Source organism: Lycorma delicatula, chromosome 3, assembly GCF_047948215.1.
Source record: "Lycorma delicatula isolate Av1 chromosome 3, ASM4794821v1, whole genome shotgun sequence".
Classification (NCBI taxonomy): Eukaryota; Metazoa; Arthropoda; class Insecta; order Hemiptera; family Fulgoridae; genus Lycorma; species Lycorma delicatula.
In genome coordinates, this window is record NC_134457.1 from 21500608 (window position 1) to 21521375 (window position 20768).

General features: G+C 27.7%; 1 protein-coding gene across 1 annotated transcript in view; it reads left to right on the top strand.

Annotated features, from left to right (window-relative positions):
• LOC142321437 (uncharacterized) overlaps nt 1-20516 on the top strand; it is a 33942-nt gene extending 13426 nt beyond the window's left edge. The window contains exons 2-4 of the mRNA XM_075359511.1: nt 4955-5092; nt 16558-16750; nt 19926-20516. Of these exons, the coding sequence (XP_075215626.1) occupies nt 4955-5092; nt 16558-16713 (294 nt within the window). The 3' untranslated portion in view covers nt 16714-16750; nt 19926-20516. The remainder of the gene's footprint in view (nt 1-4954; nt 5093-16557; nt 16751-19925) is intronic.
• Nucleotides 20517-20768: the final 252 nt, after the last annotated feature.

Here is a 20768-nt window from a genome sequence, read left to right on the forward strand (position 1 = left end):
AATCTATTCTATTTAAATAATAAACTTCCAATTTACAAAATTTGTTCTATTCAAAAAAAAAAAGGGTGATTTGATTTTTTTTTTTTTATGTGATACATCAATATGGAGAAATTTTTGTATAAAAATAATTGATCAATTTTATGTATGAACTAAAATGAATTTTATAAAGAAAAGGAATATAAAATGTCTTTCATGTTTTCTATAATTTTATAGGAATTGCCTAATTTTTATATTACATCTAAGATACATTAGTTGTATAAATAGTAAATATAATTTATGTATATTGAACAGATCTGTTTTTTCTTTTGGCTACCATTAAAGGCCTACTGAAAATAAGTACAAATATCTTTATATAATGAATATCTTACAGGAACTATCTTAATTTTACTGTTTTATGGATTGAATACTTTTATTATTCCTGAAATAGGAAATATTTTTTTAAAAACTGTATTAAAAGAGAAAAATGTATTCGTTTTGAATTAGGAAAACAACAGTAATGTGCAGTTCTATATCGTATTTAAAGTACACTCATTCTTTTTTAGTTAGTATACTTTATTTACATTTTATTTTACACAGTAAAAAAAGGTAAATAAGTTTAGAAATGCTAGTAACTGATCATGAACATCAGATCCAGTGGAATGTTGCCTAATGTAGCCCTTGAGAACGTGGGTGTCTTAACATTTGTGAAATGTTATTTGAGGGAAGTGATAAAGTCGTGATATACTTGAAACCTTCATCTAATTCTAGTGGCAGTGATGATAAATAATTTTTTGCTAAATATAGCTCAGTATGATTAACATTTTTATATGATTTAGTGTACAATTGTAATATTCCAAGAAGAAAGTTTCGAGGGGAAAGTTTTTATCCTTAGTTCAGTGCAATCGATAATCAATCCTTCCGCTTGCGGGCGGTAGAAACATTTCCATTCTTTTGGACATTTAGTACTAGATTCGTTTATTATTTTGACTTAATTCACATGTTAGAAGTTTTGATGGCACCATATTCCAGTACAAACCTTCTAATTGCTTTGGTCCAGAACAAATTATTTAATTATAAATTAATTATAATTAATTATAACTGTATTCTGTATTCTTCACATTTATCTGCCCCTGCTTTCTTTGGTATCATGACTATAACGCTTTTTTTGATGTCGACGGAACTTTTTCATAAATATTACAATTATTTGATTATTTGAAATGATATCAATCAAATAATAAGCTTCTGGTGTTAGAGTTCCCTCAAAAAACTTTTTAAGGTGATAATTTCTACTGTCACATAATAATGGATTTCCAATCAGATTAATTCTAGCACTATGATTTTCTAATGTTTTGTAATGGTGTGAAGTTGATGAATTCGATTCATATTGTGCAAGTGCCAGTAATTCCATCGGCTGAAGATCAATCACTGAAATATTGTTGTATGATAAATCAACTGTTACATAATTCATTGAGCGAAAATGAAGATCATTAGCCTAAAAAAAATTATAATTTAACGTAAATATGTTAATTTATAACAAAATAGTTTATTAATATTAAAATATGACATAGAAAGACGTTCAGTCAGAGAAATATATTTATAATAGTAGTGACAACCACAACCTTATGAACCACCAGATGGTAATTAACACAAGACTGTTAAATTGGAGCCATGAGAAAGCAAATAATGCCTTCTACAACACAGGAAGTATTTCAGTTCTCAAATCATCTTCATTAAATAGTACTGATGTTATAACAAGTTACTAATGTTTTATTCTTAACTATACATTTTATAATATTTGGCTAAGAACACATTATCCTGGTACGATAAGCGCTAATTACATTTTAAAGTGAGTTGTTGTTTTATTGAATAGCATTAAAATTGATAAATCGCTATTTAAATAAAAGATATTTACCAAAGCTATATTGCTTTCCCCACATCAACAACCAACTCTATGATCTTTTAAGGAAAAATAATACTTTTTATATTGCACCTACTTGTGTGCTCACAGTTTATTGTTTTATCTAATTATCTATAAAGGATTATTTCTGTCGCTTAATTAGTAATGTCAATATTGCATTCAGTGTATATCTATTTTATTGCCAACTAATAAAAAATTCACTAGGTGATTCATAACTATCTCTGCTCATCTGTCATACCCTTATTCTTTAGCATTTTGATTTTATATTTTCTGTATACGCAGTTTATTGTTTAATCTGTTCTAAAAATTTTAAGTATTAAGTTTGTTTTATCTTTTGTAATACTTATTTAAACATTGACATCTGGATAATTTATCTTTTAATTTAATTCACTTTCTTAGTTAAAAAAAGAAGTAGGGTTATGTTTTTAACTGACCAAGGCTTAGCTTTACAGAAATTTAATAGTTTTAGCAGTATTTTTGGCATATTCAATTCCTTTATTCAGTTTATTGATAATGAAAACATCATTAATGTTATTTTTTTATGGATATAGGCCTTTATTTATTTATAGAACTAGAATCTTTTTCGTTAATTAAATCATTAAAACAACTAAAATCTATCTTTACATTGTAACTTATTTTTCTGTTTACTGTTTAGAACTATCGTATGATCTAAATGCTCAGGTTGTAATTTAAAACAAGGTTATCTTATCTCTTTTAAACAAATAGTCTGCAAATGATCTTAAATTTATGTTGGCCTCAAAGTAATATTAACTTGTGATTTTTATCCCTGACTATTCTGTAGGATTTTATACTTATTTATTTTATTATTGTTATTTGGTAAATTTATATTCCTGTCACCGGATAAGATAAATTTTTTTTTTAAGGCTGAGTAATAATGATTACAATTAAAAAACAAGAATTATTTTGACAATCGATTCAATCTGTAAAGCGGTTGAGACAGAAAAAATATGAAAAATAAACTGCAGTTTTTTAATTTTATTACCTAACTCAGAAGATTTAAATTTTCTTCGATCTAAACTAAGGTTCTCCTCATAAAACTGTTATATTCAGTTTCTGTACTTAATGAATATAATTTTTTATCTGGATGGTGAGCTTCATCCAAATATTCATATTTCCAATAAAACAATTTTTTGATGTTCTTTTGTTAGAATAAAAAATGAAAAATCAAACGTTTTTCTTAGATTTTTTGAATCAAACAAATTGAATTTGGAATTTTCCTTAAGTTTTATTGATTTTGATTCACCTTGTTTCTGAGTTGTCTACTACCTTCAGTTTCAGTGTTACTATTCACTAACTAAATCATCAGTTTTATTTAAAAATTGGTCTCTTTTGTCATATGCTCTTTATGCATTTTTGTTTCATACCCTTTTTAGTTAATGAAAGATTTTGACTGAGAAGCCCAAAACTCATTCCCTCTTAAACTCATATTTAAAAATCCAAAATAGCATTTAAATGGTCCAAAATCATTAAATATGATGTCAAAAAACAAAACATCTTTTTTTGCTGGTATTAATCCACTGCATTTTCTCTTTTCCTGAGTATATTTTTCAAATCTCAAGTCTATATTTTCATTTTTTAAATATTCTAAATGATCTTTTTTCAACTTCTCAGATGGCATGAAGATTATCCCTGCATCTTTGTTATAACAGATGTTTGATGATTTTGCAAAATAATATATCAATTGTTACTGACACCAGAAAGAAGTAATTATAAAATTGAAATGGGTAAGCAAACATCATGTAAGAAAATTCAAAGTAGTTTGGCATGCTTATCATAGTTTAATACAATTACTACCAAATGAAAAAAAAAAACGTAATATTAACATATATCAATATGCATGCTTAATTGCTAACACTTCATGTATTTGGTACATTTTCACTGTTGCTTTCAAAATGTCACACAACATACTAATGAAGTACTCGCAAAAATATGTTGATTAACATAGTAACCCGGTAATATTCTAATCTATAGTGGCCGTAATAAACACCATATTAGGGAAACTGTTTAAACATTGGTCATAGGACTTTTCTCAAGTCTTTACCTTCTTTTATTCTGCTGGACTAAGTTGTCTGTTTTTAAACTGATTATGCATCTGATGTAAACAGGTGCATCTCTACTTTTTACTACTTGATTATTTTAATATCTGATTTAGGCATCTTCTGAAATATTCTTTTTGTTGAAGATATCTTTTGTTAGTTGATAGGCTTATTTTAATATTCTCATTCGCGCTTGATTGGCTTTTTTTTATCTAAACCATTAATTTGGGTTATTTCTCCCATATATTTAAATTTGTTGAATTTATTGATTTTCCCATATTTTGTTATTTTGCAACTTTAGGGAATCTTGGATGGTTATGAATTCTGTCTTTTTGGTAAATGTTTTTAGCCATAGTCTGCGATTAATTAGATTCTAATTTGAAGTCCTTTTGAAAGGATTTTGTATGTCATAGGTAAGAGGTTAATCCTTTTGTAGTTATTTACTTCTGTATCATTTTCATATTTGTGTAGTGGATGTATTAATGGAATTTTTTTTAATTTTCCATATCTCTTTCTTAAGTTTTTTCTTTGCTGTTTGCATGATTCTTTTGTAATTCTGCTGCAATCAAGCCATCACCTGTTACCTTGTTTATTTTCTTGATGAGTTTGTCTATTTTTATTTCCTTATGTGTTTTTGATTTGTCAGTTCATATTGCTGAATTTTGGAATTGAAATCTTACCTTAGGTTCCTCGTAGTTTAATAGTTTTTCAAAGTACTTGCTAGAATTTTGTTGCTGTCTGTAGCATTTTTAACATTTAAATTTGGATGTTAATATTTAACAAAAGAAAGGTTTTTGTGATTTTCTCATGTAAAACCTTGCACATTAAAGTCGTCTAATAATAATAATAATAATAATAATAATAATAATATAACAGTCGCTGATCTGTTAATGTGTGTTGTAAGTCAATTAGAGTTGCAATTTATTTTTATTTTATAAATTATACAAATAATCATAAACATATTTAATTTGTAGCATTCATATTTTGTTTTGTATTACAGGATTTAGTACAACTGAAAGAGGAACCGCTAGATGTTATTAATGGTGATATTGAAAAAGATCCTTTAGCAATTGAAGAGACCAACTTGGTTAAATTAGAAAATTTTAAAGTTGAAAATGAAAGTGTCACCTTAAAAAAGGTAAAAACTAATTCAGTTTTTAAAAGAATAGTATAATATTGTGAATAAACTTACTTCTCAGATGGCTCAGCAGCTCAATATAAAAATCGTAAAAATTTTGTGAATTTAATGTATGATGAGGATGACTTTGGTCCAGGGGCAGAATGACATTCGTTTGCCACATCACATTAAAAAGTGCATTTGTTGGTTTTGGTGATAGTCTTAAAAGAAAAGATTAACATCAAAAGCAAGTTTACAACGCCCATAGCAAGATCAAGTAACAACAGTCACTCAGCTTTATTATTAGGCTTGGTCAAATATTAAAAATATGAATTTCATATTTGTTTCAAATGAAAAGTATTTAGCAAAACGATGGCAATCTAAGGTACTCAGAAGTTGCGTGCTTTTTTACCAGTCAGGAAAGGATATTTTAAAACAAAAATTATTTCCAGAAATGAAGAATATGAACAACTTAAAGTTTTGCATGAAAGAGAAGTTGGTTTTCCTCAAATTTATGATATAAAAGGTTTTGTCTTGTGCATTATAATGGTGCTTTGTGGTTAGTTTGTGTATTATCTAGAAAAGAATCAACAGAAGAAGTGGAAGTAAGTTTTCCTCACTTTCAAGGTCCATCTCCTTTTTATGTTTTTCCAGCACACAGTGATATTCTAATATTACCTCGACAGGAAATACTAACAGAAGTTAATCCGTAAACTGTTTCTGGACATAGATACACATTATCTGAAAAGGAAATTACTTGGGCAAATGAAAAACTTCATTTGGTATTTCAAATAACCAAATAAACACTTTTAAAATTTAACTCGATACTAGAATGTTCTTGGTATAATTTTTAAGTAGCAATAATTAAAAGCCAATGAAAATATCAGATTACATTTATTAAATCATTATAAAAAATTTAATTATTTAGAAGCATTACTTTGAAAAATTAATTAGTACGTTACCATTCTCTCTTTTTCTGATTAGGTTCTGGAATCGCTGCAAGATATTTCTTCAGATGATGATATATATGAATATAAATGGAGTTTAGTCTTGTACAGTCTCAGGTTGACCATTCCTGAGATAGGCAGTTAATTGTAACCCAATACCAATATCCTTAATCTAGTAAAATTCAAATCTGTATAAAAGTACATATCTGTACTCCCTTTACTAGAATTTGAACCTTAGAACTTTCTTTTAAACAGATTTGAATACTAGGTCATTAATAACTGTTTTCCTTTTGCGGTATAGTTTCAAATATAACCAGACATCTTAGGAATGGTTGACCTGAGATTGTACATGACTAAATTTCATTTACGTTCATACATATAATCCTCTGAAGTAATACGTTACATTCCAAAGACTAATTAGAAAAAGACAGTACATTAGCGTTATTCAATACATAAGTGCTGTTGATTTATTTTATGAAACTATTGTTAAAATTAATATAAACTAAATATTATTTATTTAAAATAACTGCTACTGGAGTGAAACTGTTAATTTAAGAATTTATAAAACTTTAATTTGAAATTCTTACTGATTTGCCTTACTTTCTGTATACTGTGTAAGATTTTAAGATTGTCAAAATGTACAAATCACGAATGCCGTAACTGTAATTATTTAAAGATCTGCTTTATTATATTTTAATTATTAGTCATACAGATATTATTCATATTATTGTATCTCTTCTATTAGAAGAGATAAGTCTTGAGAATTATATTTTATACATAATTATGTTTTATACTTGTGTTTTTATGATCACTTAAAAATGTTTGAGATTTATTGTTTTATTGTTTATGTTTGAGATTGAAGATTATAAAGTAAAGTAAAATGTTAATGGCCAAATGATGAAGAGCTTGACAAACCACACAGTCAAACTCCTGGCCAGCATAGTTGTACAGTCCAAATATTCACCATGTTTTTTTTTTTTTTTTTATGTAATATTCTTTTAAACAATTGATTGTTAAACTTTTTCACCCACCACCCACATTGAGAATCAAAACGTTTCTAGCTTAAAACTTACCATCTGTTAAAAATAATAATTGCAGTTCTCTTAAAAACAGCAACTGCAATTGTTTTTAAACGTGGCATATCCTATTTCTGAGTTGAATGTTACACTTTAAATGAGAGCAATTAAAATGCATATTTAATTGTATAGTTATATAACTATATATATAATAGTTATATAGTTATATAGTCATTCATTCTAATTTTTTCAGGAGAGCAGAAAAACGTTTGAAATTGAATTAACAGAATGTAATATAACAGTTATATCATAAATTTAATCTAAGATTTCTAATTACCTGTATTTAAGATAAATTCTTTTTTTCATCTATTACTTGCTTAGAAGATTTCTTACAATTCAAAAAACATGTAGGTTATGTCAAACAATGGTGATCGGCTACATAGGACGTTTTGAACTTGGATGTTTTAGTTATAGTTGAAAAATATGCTTTGAAAAACAGCTGTCTGCCTAGAAACTTAATTTTGCATGCTCTTTTCTTGAACTGAAACCTAAAACAAGTGTTCATGATATTATTAGGTTTATATTATAAAATGTTTTTCTGAATTATTGAAATTACTAGGAAACAAAATAATTGTAGAGATAGAATGTAAAGACGTTACTTACAACAAAACACTTTCATTTTTTTAGATAACAGTACAAAAATACATTATAAGAGATATTTAATTGGTTAATTACCATTAGGTTTACAAACTAAAAATAAACTAATGAATAACTATTGCTTCATTAGTACACTGAAAATATAAAAACATTCTTAAAAATTAAAGACAAAAAAAATATAGTAACATTACAAGAGATATTTAATTAGTTTCTTATCCTACTGACTTGTATTATAACTAATCAGACTTTTATAAACAAAAAATTAAACTTTGTATTGAATTATTATAATAAGGTTTGCTAACTAAAAATAAAACTAATGAATAACTGTTGCTTCATTAGTATATTGTGAAAATATAAAAACGCTCTTAAAAGTTTAAAGTAACAGTTCTCTATACATTATAGTTTTACATAAATGTACAGTATAATATTATTTTATTAAAAATATTAATTTGTTGACACCTGTCTTTAAATTTTTTTTAAATTTCTTTTTACCTTAACATGTTCTATTGCGCTCCTCTTTTACTGCATAACTGAATGAAAGACCATCATAGAAGGGCCAAAAATCTTTATCGTAACTTCTTTAAGCTCCTGGAGATTTTGATTTTTTTTTGTGTCACTCTCTCTCTCTCTCTCTCTCTCTCTGACAGAGAGGTTATCTCTCTCTTAGAGAGATCAGGTTCAAACCTACTAAACGTTAGTTGCTTTTATACGGATTTAAAAACTAAACCATGCATACTGATATGCTTTGGTGGCACCTTATTTCTCAGGAATGGTAGGCCTGAGTACATAATTACACATTGTTTACGCATCATGCTGATCCAATTGGACCATGGTGACGTTACTTTGTTGTTCATTTTATTACAACTCACACATTAAGAAAATAAAACTCATATTTGTAATAGTTAAAACTCATATTTGTAATAGTTTTTGTAAATTCCATAGATAGTAAATTGGTATAAAAAAATATTCAACAAGATTTTTCATTTCCTGGCATATTTCTGTCTTAATTCTTTGATTTTATTTTTTTAATTATGGTGTTTAATCCCTTTTTGTTCTTTATTTTAGCGCAAAACCATGTTATTATGCCCTTTATTTTTCACTAAACCTTTGTTATTTCACCCATTTATTTTTTAGTTCACATTTTGGTTTGAAATAATGAAATTCCACAAAAACTAATTTAAGTACTTTTATTATTATTCAGTTTAATGACGAAAATTATATAATTAACTAACTGGACGTGATGTTGACTGAAATATGTGAATATACATCTGCTGTGTATGTAGCAAATGTTATTTTAACTGACAGTGGTGTTGAAGAGGCCATTTGCCGAATTAATTCTTTGATGGGCCCAGAATATATTCATCCTCTTTTAGTGAAGAAATACTCTGCCATATGGTGTGGTTTTTAACTAAGGTGTGTACCACAGAAGTGCTAATTTGTAAGAATTAAAAAAATATCATGCAGTATGAGGTGTTTTTATTTTAATTATTATAAATTTATTATCATTGTATTATTTATATCTTATAAGATATTATATTAATTATATATTATATTAATTTTAATATATAATTATATATTATAAATAATATTTTCTTTGTTTTTATATATATATATATATATATATATATATATATATATATACACACACACTTCATAATCTACAGGATGTCCAGACTAAAAGTATCCAAAAGTACATGTTAATAACTTTCTTCTTTTTTTTTTTTACTAAACTTAGCAACTCGTCATGTTCTAATGTAGGCTAGTCAACTTCAGTGTATGCACTTTTTTTAGCTGGTCAGATGCCTAGACAATAATCTAACTCTTGCTAGGTGTTTGGGAGCATCTGCGGCATTATTAGACCAAACACCTTTAACATTTTTTGTGTTAAATCATTAAAATCTCAATATTTTCTTTGGTATAATTTATAATAAAACCCCAAGCAAAAACATCCAGAGAAGTGATATCTGAGAGTGACATCTTTCTATTTTAAGATACTTTAAGTTATAAGGAAAAATGTAACCATAACAGATTTTTAATGAGAGTACTAAAAGTTATTTCTAAAGAATCTTGAAACAAATTTTGCTTATAGGTCAATACCTTAAGCACATAACATAATTAGGGAAAAAATTAATTATTACATATTTCGTACGGTATCATTAATGGTTTTCGTAAATAATCAATGAAAATGATAGCTAAATTTAGTGCATCCTAACCTTAACCCACCGGGTTGGTCTAGTGGTGAACGCGTCTTCCCAAATCAGCTGATTTGGAAGCCAAGAGTTCCAGCGTTCAAGTCCTAGTAAAGCCAGCTATTTTTACACGGATTTGAATACTAGATCGTGGATACCGGTGTTCTTTGGTGGTTGGGTTTCAATTAACCACACATCTCAGGAATGGTCGAACTGAGAATGTACAAGACTATATTTCATTTACACTCATACATATCATCCTCATTCATCCTCTAAAGTATTATCTAAACAGTAGTTACCGGAGGCTAAACAGGAAAAAGAAAGAAAGTGGCCATGCAGTTGAACTTCCTCGTCTGATCGAATATCTGGAGAAGTGTTTTCCAGGAACATAACTGCATAACTGAATGGAAGATCATCATAGGAGGGCCAAAAATCTTTATAAAACTTTTTTAAGCTCTTGCAGATTTTGATTTTTTTTTGTGTCGCTCTCTCTCTCTCTCTCTCTCTCTCTGAGAGAGAGGTTATCTCTCTCTTAGAGAGATCAGGTTCAAACCTACTAAACGTTAGTTGCTTTTTTATGGAACACAAATGGTGAGTAGATGGTTATGTTAATATTGGCAATGTTTAACATTGTCTTTGAAATTATGTATTAAATTATATTAAAAATTACTATGTAAAGGCAATCATTATTTCAAAAAAATGTTTTTCAATGTTTATTCATTGTAATGAAATGTTTTTAAATGAAATTCTTTTCTTGAAGATGCTTTTACAGATAAGATATTGCACAGGAAGATACAACTCTGAATGAGTTATAACTCAATGAATGATACAACTCTGAATGTACTATATTGTTTGTTTTGAAGAAGCCACTGTAGTTATAATTTCAAGTCATAAGAGTTCTTGAGAAAATTGTTGAATTTTTGATAAAGTTATTTTCATCCTAATCTGGATGAAATTATAAAGCTAATCTGTCTTAAAATCTTTTATTTTGATGTTCCTGATAAATTTTGTAATTAGTCATTCAATTAGGGTGGTTCAGTGTATAAATGTGTGAATCCTATTGTCAATGCAAATAAGATGTGAACTAATAAATAAAAAAAAAAAACGTGCAGATTGATTCAGTTTTGTTTCTGATAAGCTAGAGTACATTTCAAAAGTTAGAAACATATCTTATTGCTATTTTATTTTAGTCCTTTTATTGCTATTACCTTGCTTACGTTACTGCTTGCTTTATTATCTTGCTATTTATTGCTTACTTTATTGCTGTTATCTAGTTTTCTTGAAAGATTAGTTTTCTGAAAGATTTCATCAGAAATTACTTCTGTGGAAATATTTAATAATTTGAGATTTTACATTTTTTTAACTAGCTTATTTGGTTTTCCTTTTTTAAAAAAAAGTTAAATATTTGTTTCATTAATTTATTTTCATCCATTCCAGTCAAGTGACCATAAAATTAGTTCTTTTTCTAATTGTATGACTTTTCAAAATTTTGGTAAAATTCTTCAGATTTGCTTAATTTAGCAGTATTATTTTGAGTTTTGGCCGTAAAGTTACAATTATTAGATTTCCCTAAGAAATTTTGTAAGATGAAAGCCACTTTGATTTTTTGTGTTCTGGCTTTTATTTTTTTCTAAAACATGTTCAGCATAATTATTTTGCTTTAAATTTTTAACTCTTGATTGATTCTTATTCTGAAATTTTCACTTTTTGGATTCTACTTTTATTATTGGAATCCATTATATAAAATTTGTAGCCTAATTTTGTTTGCACATTTTTCTAGTTGTTGATTTTAATTTTCTCTATCTAAAGTCTTTTACCAAAGTTATCAGATCATCAGCTAATGGTAAAACATTTACATTTAAATATTAAGATGTTAACCCCCCCCCATTTTTATTAAGTATTTTTATTTTCCTATTATATTCTGCAATTAATTTTTCCAGAGCACAATCGAGTAATATTGTAAGACCATCCTCTTGTCTCATTGTAGTTTTTATTTAAAAGGTTATTTTGATGGGTTACCATACTTTAACTTCTACTGCTATAGCGCTAGACAGGGTAGTAAAAAGCAACAAGAACACATGAAATAGATTTACATTATCAAATAAAATATAATACTGCTTACTAAGAAGTTAAACATTTTTACAACTTATATTGCCAATGTCTATCTACGTTTTAACCATTACTTTAACCTGGCATTATAGTATTAGTTTATAGCACATTAACGTATAAATGTACATATACATTAATGTATATGTTAATGTAACATAATAAATAATAATTATTATAATCACCAATCAGCTGTCACTGATCACCGATGAGATCCGATTACAAATCCTGTTAATTGGATACACAATATAATACTGCCTATTACGCTGTACATCATCCCTACTGTAATCTTCACACAAATTCTTATTTAAGTCCAATATTCAATATTATATCAGTTGGGTTTAAGGAAACACTTGCTGTTATGATTACATTTACTATTTGATCATAAAATTTGATTTGTGACCTCAAAAAGCAGCAACAGCACATGTATTCTTCAGGTCTTAAGTGAAGCGTGTAATTAGAAAGGAAAGCTGGAAGGATGTACGAGTAAAGTGTTATTAGAAGTGGATTTGCAGGTTTGTTTCTAATGTTATAGAATATATATTGTTATATTAACATAATGGAAAAATTAACATTATTTGTACCTCCCTTAAGGTGGTACACAGTTACTTTGTACTAATTATAAATTGAAGGTGGGTTCAAGGATAGGATTTTTTTAAGGCAGACAGTTTTTGAAAAACAAAGTTTTAACAGTTCATTGGTGTATCTCAATTTTTACACTGCTCAAAAACGAGTGTAATGTATTTAGAATGTGTATATATATATATATATATATATATGTATATATGTGTGTTTGTATGTTTGTTCCAATGTAGCTGCACAACAGTTGAACCAATTTAGAAGTATGACTAAGTTGGATTCCTTATTTTACTGGGAGTGTCCTAGGCTATATATATATATATGTATAAAAATTATACAATATACAAAATTGTCATCCACACTATATTATAGATTATATAACAACATTATAGATATTATAGATTGACAACATTATAAGTATACAGTTTAGTAAGAAGTCAATGCCACAATGCCAGACAGTGCTTCCATCTCATCAAATGCAAAATAGAAAATCCACTCTTAAGTTACATTTAAAATAAGGTTACAGGTACTTCCTACACTACCCAGCAGGCAGTTATAGAACCTAGGTATTACCTAGGTTTATAGTTCTCCACTATCTTTCGGTAGGTAATTCCCTAATTTTTTATTGTTTTTTAGCTGCCATAATTCACACCTCTATTATTTTTCTTTAAAATGAGTTTTTCTAAAAACGAGTGTAATGTATTTAGAATGTGTGTATATATATATATATATATATGTATATATGTGTGTTTGTATGTTTGTTCCAATGTAGCTGCACAACAGTTGAACCAATTTAGAAGTATGACTAAGTTGGATTCCTTATTTTACTGGGAGTGTCCTAGGCTATATATATATATATGTATAAAAATTATACAATATACAAAATTGTCATCCACACTATATTATAGATTATATAACAACATTATAGATATTATAGATTGACAACATTATAAGTATACAGTTTAGTAAGAAGTCAATGCCACAATGCCAGACAGTGCTTCCATCTCATCAAATGCAAAATAGAAAATCCACTCTTAAGTTACATTTAAAATAAGGTTACAGGTACTTCCTACACTACCCAGCAGGCAGTTATAGAACCTAGGTATTACCTAGGTTTATAGTTCTCCACTATCTTTCGGTAGGTAATTCCCTAATTTTTTATTGTTTTTTAGCTGCCATAATTCACACCTCTATTATTTTTCTTATGTTGGCAATGCAATCTATAATTGAATTTCAAATTAACTAGGACAAAGTAGATTTGGTTTAGAAGATATAGTGGAAAAAACTTCCTTAAATTTAATAAACCATCAACCCAAGTATGTAATAAAATTCACCTGATATTTCACTTAACAGTTGCATTTATATAAGCACAGTCACCATTATGGTGTATTCATGTAACTAATAAGCCGAAACTAGATGAAAAATTAAAAATTTGATATTTTATTTTAAAGCGTTATGAACTAATTTACTGACATAAGCCTAAATTATCCAGATCACTTGCATTACAGTTTGCAACTTATCAAGATTGTTATGAATATACTAGAGCAGTATCATACCCAATATAAATCAGCTGGTCATATAATAACCATATGTTTACTAGTAACTTTAAAGTGGTTGTCAAAAAAAATTGTCTCGTTATTTTAGATCTCGTATATCTATTACATAAAGATGAAAAGGCGTTTTGTTTGTTCGGGATAAACAAAAAACCACTTGATCAAACGCAACCAGATTTTTACCCATGTTTCTTGGGCATAACTGAGAAGGTTTTTTGATGTATTTCATTTAAAAAAATCTCTGAAGAACCAACTGATCGATTGCTTTCTCATTTTCAGGATACATTCGTATTACACCAGGGAAGGTTTTAAGCCACAGACCGAGGCTCTTGCTCCCTTGAACATTAATAATTGTATTATTTTTTCATCCCCAAGGAGCGTGAAGTTGTAAATTAAAGATATTCTTTACGGAAAAAAAAAGATTAATTCTTTTACTTCATTATTATGGCAAAGAAATAAGTTATGAATTTTTCTGTCAAAAGTGTGTGTACTTTAGTTACTTTAGCTATTGTTATTCTAACCCACCGGGGGTCGGTCTAGTGGTTAACTCTTCAGCTGATTTGGAAGTCGATCTTTCTAACGTTCAAATTCTAGTAAAGGCAGTTACTGTTATACAGATTTGAATACTAGACCGTGTATACCGGTGTTCTTGTGTTTCAATTAACCACAATTCTCAGGAATGGTCGACCTGAGACTGTACAAGACTACACTTCAAACCCATCATCCTGTGAAGTGTTATGGTTCCGAAGCTAAACAGAAAAAGCAAGGTTAAAAGCTACTGTTATTCTGTCTTTTTCTAGTTTCTTTTTCAGGTTTCTATATTTTTTTGTTATTTATCAGTATTATCAGTATATAGGTCTGAATATTTGTTATTTATCAGTATTATTCTCACACTAATGAGGATAATGAACAGTGCGCATGTCCAGGGGAGCGTAGCCTTCTAGGTAGACGGGAATGGCGACCGAATTTAACTCTTTGGGTGTTCAAGGCGCCGTCCCTCTGTAACACAGAAATGGCGAGCGCTGCGGCCCTGGGAGACCCTGACTTGGGTGGAAGTTTTACCTTGGCCTTGGGGGTCCAGGTTCCGACTAGTCTTTAATAAATTACTGAATTTTTTGAAAGATCTTCATATAAATTTATATGAATAAAATTAAACGTTTTTTATCCACAAATATTGCTGTTGTACAAACAGCAATTGTTAAAATCTAATTGAATTATAATAAAAAAAAAAATAAAGAACCTTAATTTTCTTCATCTTAAAATAAAATAACTTAACATTAAATGGAATAATAGTTTTTCTCGAATGATTTTTATTACTATCTCATATTGCAATATTTTATATTTATATATATTTTCATTCTTCAATTATTTTTTTAACTCTTTGCCAGTGGATTAAATATATTTTAATAATAATTTTTCCATATAAAAAGCTTAATTTGTGACTGTAGACTCGTCCTCAAAGATTCAAATATTGTATCGTTTTTATTTTTGCAAGTAGCAAAATATTAATGAACAAGTTTATTGTTAAATAAAGAATTTTTGCTCAGAAAATGGAAACTAAGAGTTTTGTACTTCAAGATTCATAATAGCATAACAAAGACATATACCAACAATCTATAAAGAACCTCAAATGCCTTTATCAGGCATGATGGGTAAAATTGCATTTACTTGTGTAATATAAATGTTGTTATAATGATACTGCAAATTAGTAATCATGGTCTGCAATTCAATGGATATAACAAAGGTAGCCAAACATCTGAATTTATGTAGTTGTAAATTCCATTAAATTAAATAAATTATTACATGAATTTTATGCAAATCTATCATTTATTCCATTGAATGAATTATTCAATTTTTATTATTATTATTTTCTGTGAAGTAAATAACTAAGTCAAGTAACTTACTTACTTACTAAGTAAGTAAATAAGTAAAGTAACTTACTTTTGCCTTGTCAATAAAGCACATTTTATTTTATTTTTTTCAATAGCAGTGGTCTATATAAGTTATTTGTAAATCTATGCCTATTGTGTATCACCTTACACTAAAAATAGTTAAATGAAAGAAAAAATTTATCGGCCGAGTTATCTCAAAAATCCAAACTGAAAAAATTACTATATTACAAAAATAAAAATCTCTTAATCCAGCTTTAGATAATGAAGTAAATTTCATATTGTGTGTATTTAAAATAAAATAAACGTGCTAAACGGATGACGATTGAATGGAGGAGAGTTTTAAACAATAGTGAAACTCCATACGCAACAGACTCAGAATTTAAGAACACACAGGAGGCTTCATAAATCCTACAGAGTTGGCAGCCAATATGTAAAGTGATTAAGCTGTTTACTGCTGCAGTAAAAAGAACTACAGATTTTTACAAGATGCAGTTTTTTTAAGATATAAATAACTATTACTAATTATATTTAATTTTTTCATTTGTAGATGGCTTGGTTAAAAGAAGAAGGATTTGGAGGTATCATGGTTTGGTCTGTAGTTACGGAAGACTTCAGAGGGTCTCGTGGAACAGGAAAATTCCCTTTAATGAATGCAATGGGACAAGAATTAGATGGTTACACAGTAAAATATGATGGTCCTTAGGAAACTTCTAATCCTGTTGGTTATACAACTAAAGATCGTAAGTTCTTTACCAAAAATAAAATAATAAATTATACTGTATACATTCTGTATAACGATAACCAATTTTTAATTTGCTAGTTTAATTTACTTACTTAATGTAAGAATTATCTTATTGTTCCAAGCTGTAGTTTTAAAATTAGTTTAACTGTGGAGTAGAATAGAAATATTATTTGATAGATTTTTTTGTGAATTTTGAGTATCCAAATAACCTTTACTTTTTTTTTATCATATCATATCCATATCTCTATTCTTTACGTATTAAACAGCTACCTGAAAACAAATTTAACCTTTCTTTATTAAGCAAAACAGTCATCCATTCCTAAAATTGTATGCCCTGTGGAATTATCTGACTGCATTATACACCATTCACCCAGATCCCCCAATGGAGGGTTAAGTGGTGGTAATCCTTTACTTGAGTGAATAGATAATATTCCTGATATTAATTGATTTGCGATGCTACTACCTCAGATTCAAGTAGCTAGCTAAAAGTATAACTTTTAATGGATTTGAACCCCCTACATGTTACTGTTTTTTTTACTTTTTTCATAAGGATAAAGAATACAGAACTTTCTCAGGAATTGTCCGACTGAAATTGAACCGATGTAAGTGCCTAATTGTAATTGTGCCCTAACGTAATGTAATTTTTAAGTAAATTGTATTTGAGATTTATGATAAGATGGATATTTTAAGACTTTACATACAAAAAAGTAAACAAAATAAAATATCAAATTCATCAAAATGAAGTGCCATAAATTTGTACGGTTTTTCCATTTCTGTAAATTTGTATTATTTTATTTACTGAATATTTTTCTTGTTCCTTACATCTTTCCTTATTTCATTATAACTTCTTTCACCACTATAAGTCTCATCTTCTCTATACTTTCATTTTTTCCTGATTATTATTTTACTGAATTTTACTTACTAGAATGTTGCTCAACCAAATATATAATTTTCAGTTCTTTTGTTATACTTTTTTAAATTATCTATTATTGTTTTAATTTTGTGTTAAGAACAATAAATATATCGTTCAAAAGATAATTCAATTAGTTTAAAAAAATAAAATTATAATTAAATAATAATTAAAATTATTAAACACAAATTATCATTAATCAAGAGATTGTTAATTATTATTATTATTATTATTGACATCAACAAAATGTATAAACTTGAGAAATCTATAAAAATGCTTTAGAGCTTTATCAGTATTTATTTAAAACAAATGAAAGTGAATTTTCTATTATTTGTGATAAAAAGGTACAATAAATTTGAAATTTAAGATAAAAATTACTTTCTATATTAGCTTTTTATATTCTTTACTAGCAGTAATGAATTACAGTTCTTTGAGCCACACTCAGACACAAATTGTATTTAAGTGTGGTTATTTACTTGTTTCTTTTAATTACAATTGTAGATATTATCTTAAAAGTAACTGGATGCAACACAATCTTCTCTATAAATCTCCCAAATGTAGACATACCTAAATAACATGACAGACATTCTGCTCATGACTGCATCTACGTACCTATATAAAACACAAAAATATTCATCCTTCCAAACCGATTATTGAAATTTTCAAGACCTGTCAACACCTTCGTAAACAAATACTACAAGACCACACAAGGGGGCCACATACCTTTTAGATAATTGCTGAGAGATGGATGGAGCAATGCAGTTCACAAACCTATCAAAGTATATCAATTTCCTTCAACGTTTCTATTCCCTGTTCTATAGTTGTTTAGCAAATATTATTATATTGTCTACCAGCCTGCTTCTTTCTCTTCATTTATTTACTTACAGAGAAAGAAAATTTCAGATCAGTTGAGTTATATCCTGACAAATATGTAGTGCATCATGAAACACTGAATAACAGGACCTAAAAAATTAAATTAGAAACTAGCATTAGAATTTAGATATGAAACTTATAAATATAAAAAAGCCTATCAATCGTGATTGATACACTATAATGTTTGGTACGTAACTACAATTTACAATAATATCTATTTGTATAAATTTTTTTTTGTTTTTTTTCAACAATCAAAATTTGTTGGATCCATGGAAGCCTGGTATTGTATACGAAAAATGAGTTTAATCTATTGTTTGAAATGTTCTTTTAATCCTGTAACTTTTTAAATATTCTTCAAATGTTTTCCTACAGGTAGATCTAAAACTGCGGTTTGCTTATTTACTTTTAATTACTGAAAACTATTTTATTTTTTATATATTTTTTAAGTATTGTCAACTGATGCGGTCAGTATCTACTGGATACTATGAGAATAGAATTACACGCTCGGGAACAACCACATCAAAACCAGAGTAGTTTCATTTCTGTCTTTCAAATGTCTATCATAAAGGCACATAACCTTGTAATTTAACTTTGATGATTAATAGTTTTCAGTGGCTTTATCAGTGTTAAGAACAGTTAACATAGTAGGTAGGTGATCCTTACCTAACATCATTTTATTTTCAGAAATGTTTGAGATCACCCAGGAGTTACAGAACTCTTATGTTGAAAGCAATGTAATTACTATAGTAATCGGGCATAAAATTTAGTTTACATGTACAATTTTATAGGTTTTTCGTAATTGAAAAATCATTTTTGTTATTACTTTTCAAGAGTTGGACTGTAGTTTAAATTTTTAAAAACGTTTAGATAAAATAATTATATTTCTGCTAAATCCAAAAGCATATTTTATGATCCAGTAGTAACTATGTAATTTACGTGTGAGTATTGTTATTGTAATAGGCAACTTAATGTGTGTCACAAGTCACTCGCAAAATGACATAGCCGTACTCAAAAATACCTAGTATTTCACGATGGGCTTATTAGAGATTTTCCTGTGCCTTCTTCACTTAAATGAATGTACTTTTGCATTTGTTTAAAAAAAATACTGGTGATGTTCAGTACTACAAATTACATTTTCACTCTGTTCACTGTTCATTGTGTATAGTGAACATCATTATTATCAGAGAAAGTTAGTCTGACAGGTGTTATCTTTATCTCAGTTGTTGCTGTATGTGCATCATAATCATAAAAAATAATGGAAAAGATAGTGTACACCAGGAAAAATATGATATAATTTCCTTTTTTAAGCTGCAAAACCAGCAAAATCTCTAAAAATTTGAATATTTTTGTTCGGAAAACTAAGAGTATAATGAATATATTTTTTCCACAGGAAATGCAGTGTCATGTGAAGAGGAAGACGATTAAATATCATACCACCGAGATAAAGCAGATTGCACTTTGTACTATATGTGTGAAGGTGAAAGAAAACATCATACGCTATTCCCATAAAATCTTTTGTTCACTCTGAAAATGTCTGTGATTGGCCAGAAAACGTAGAAGGCTGCATGCATCATACTCAAGCAACACTACCTGCTAAGAGGAGATAAAATAATTATTATAATAACATTAAGTTTTCCTATTTTTTTTACAATGAGCTCATTTTCTATTTACTTTACACTGGTACAATTGTTTGTTCGGTCTACCTTTTTTGAATTTTATTTATGATTGGCCATTATTTTATACTGTACCTAATAATTATTATCTTTAATTTATAAATACTATTAATACTTCTGTTTTAATTATGCAATTTTTTTTTAATGTTTTGTATTTTATGTCAAGTAATGTTATTTGGTTTAAAAGTTATTATGATTACTTTACTGCTTTTTTTACTGTAATTACTTTACTTATTTCTTTTTATAATAACAAATAATTGTTTCTTTATTTTTTGTTTATAAAATAATTTGTTGATTTAAAAGTGTTGATTCCTTTATTGTATTATATATTTATTTATATTCTTTCCCGTGTTTGTTTTTATTTGCTTAATAATTTAAAAATTATTCTTAATGTTTTTCCTTTTTTTTCTAGATATTTGGTTCTGGTTTAATAATGACAATCTGTTGCTGATTACTTTACTTGTATTCCCTATTTATATAAAAATGTTTATTTTAATTACAAAGTTTTTCTGTAAATTGACAGTTGATATTTTTAGTAGATCATCTGCAAAGATTCATTG